This window comes from Sinocyclocheilus anshuiensis, unplaced genomic scaffold (genome assembly GCF_001515605.1).
Source record: "Sinocyclocheilus anshuiensis isolate Anshui unplaced genomic scaffold, SAMN03320099.WGS_v1.1 scaffold267, whole genome shotgun sequence".
Taxonomy (NCBI): domain Eukaryota; kingdom Metazoa; phylum Chordata; class Actinopteri; order Cypriniformes; family Cyprinidae; genus Sinocyclocheilus; species Sinocyclocheilus anshuiensis.
The window spans coordinates 826,731-827,960 of NW_015552637.1; the positions used below are offsets into that span (position 1 = coordinate 826,731).

General features: G+C 33.5%; 1 protein-coding gene across 3 annotated transcripts in view; it reads right to left on the reverse strand.

The window, feature by feature from the left end:
* tgfbr2b (transforming growth factor beta receptor 2b) overlaps positions 1 to 1,230 on the reverse strand; it is a 33,883-nt gene that overhangs the window by 1,638 nt on the left and 31,015 nt on the right. For all 3 annotated transcript variants that reach the window (XM_016458318.1, XM_016458317.1, XM_016458320.1), the window contains exon 6: positions 755 to 882. In XM_016458318.1, coding sequence (XP_016313804.1) covers positions 755 to 882 — 128 coding nt within the window. The remainder of the gene's footprint in view (positions 1 to 754; positions 883 to 1,230) is intronic.

The following is a 1,230-nucleotide window of genomic DNA, read 5'->3' on the forward strand; positions in this document are numbered from 1 at the left end:
ATTTAACTGCACAAAATAGTTTTCTTACTCAGTATTTTGTATTCCAGTAAAAATATCTAAACATCCTTAAAACTACACACATTAACATGGGAAGCTAAATTACCTAAGATATGCATTGTTTACAGAAAAAATGTACAACATTTTGCGTAAAAAATTGTTTAATTTTATGTAAAAAATGAATTATTTATTATTTAAAAAAAAAGACTTATGCTCACCAAGGCTGCATTTATTTGATCAAAAATATAGTAATTTAATATATTTTAAATTTTGTTTATTCCTGTGATTGCAAAGCTGAATTTTCAGCATCAATTCTCCAAGTCTTCAGTGTCACATGATCCGTCAGAAATCATTCTAAAATGCCGATTTGGTATCAAAAAAACTTTTCATATTAGTATCAGTTGAAAACAGTTGTGCTGCTTAATATTTCTGTGGAAACTGCTACATTTTCTGTAGGATTCTTTGATGAATTGCAGAGTAAGAACATAAGAACAGCATTTATTTGCAATTTAAATATTTTGCAACATTATAAATGTATTTACTCTCACTTTTGATCAAGTCATTGCATCCTTGCTTTATAATAATATGAATTTCTTAAAAAAAAAAAAAAAACCTTCTTACCAACCCCAAATGTTTAAACAGTAGTGTAATATATAACTAAAGATGTTATCAAAGAAGAAATGTATGCTTTTTTCCAAAAGCTCCCCAAAGGAGTTGCTTGTCTCTCTGCTAATATGCTGTAAATACACTGTCTTACCTGGTGTTTCATCCAGCTGTTGGGGATCTCTGGTCTGCCCCGGTCTCTCAGCACATTGTCTTTCATGCTCTCCACACAGGGGTGCTCTCGGACTTTAGAGCCAAATGGAGGTTCGTAGTCTTTAACCTCTGCAACAGAAAGTGAAGCTTCGTTTGTCATTGTTCACGTGATTTCTATGACAATTAACAACACAACACAAGCTTCGGATCGAGGCTTCATCTGGCACGCCCATTTATTTTCGACACAAGTTCCGATGCCTCGATTCAAATGTCACATCACTAGCAGGGGGTAATACCACTAACTTAAGAAACCAGGTCAGGTACAGTTCATATATCTGACTGCTTGTATTTATTGACAAAATTGTATAAATGTGAAGTAAAATTAAACATTGAGGATGCAGTGCATCGACAATGCATTGTGATGCATCGTGATATCGAATTGAACCGAATCGATGACATGATAATCGTTACCGAACT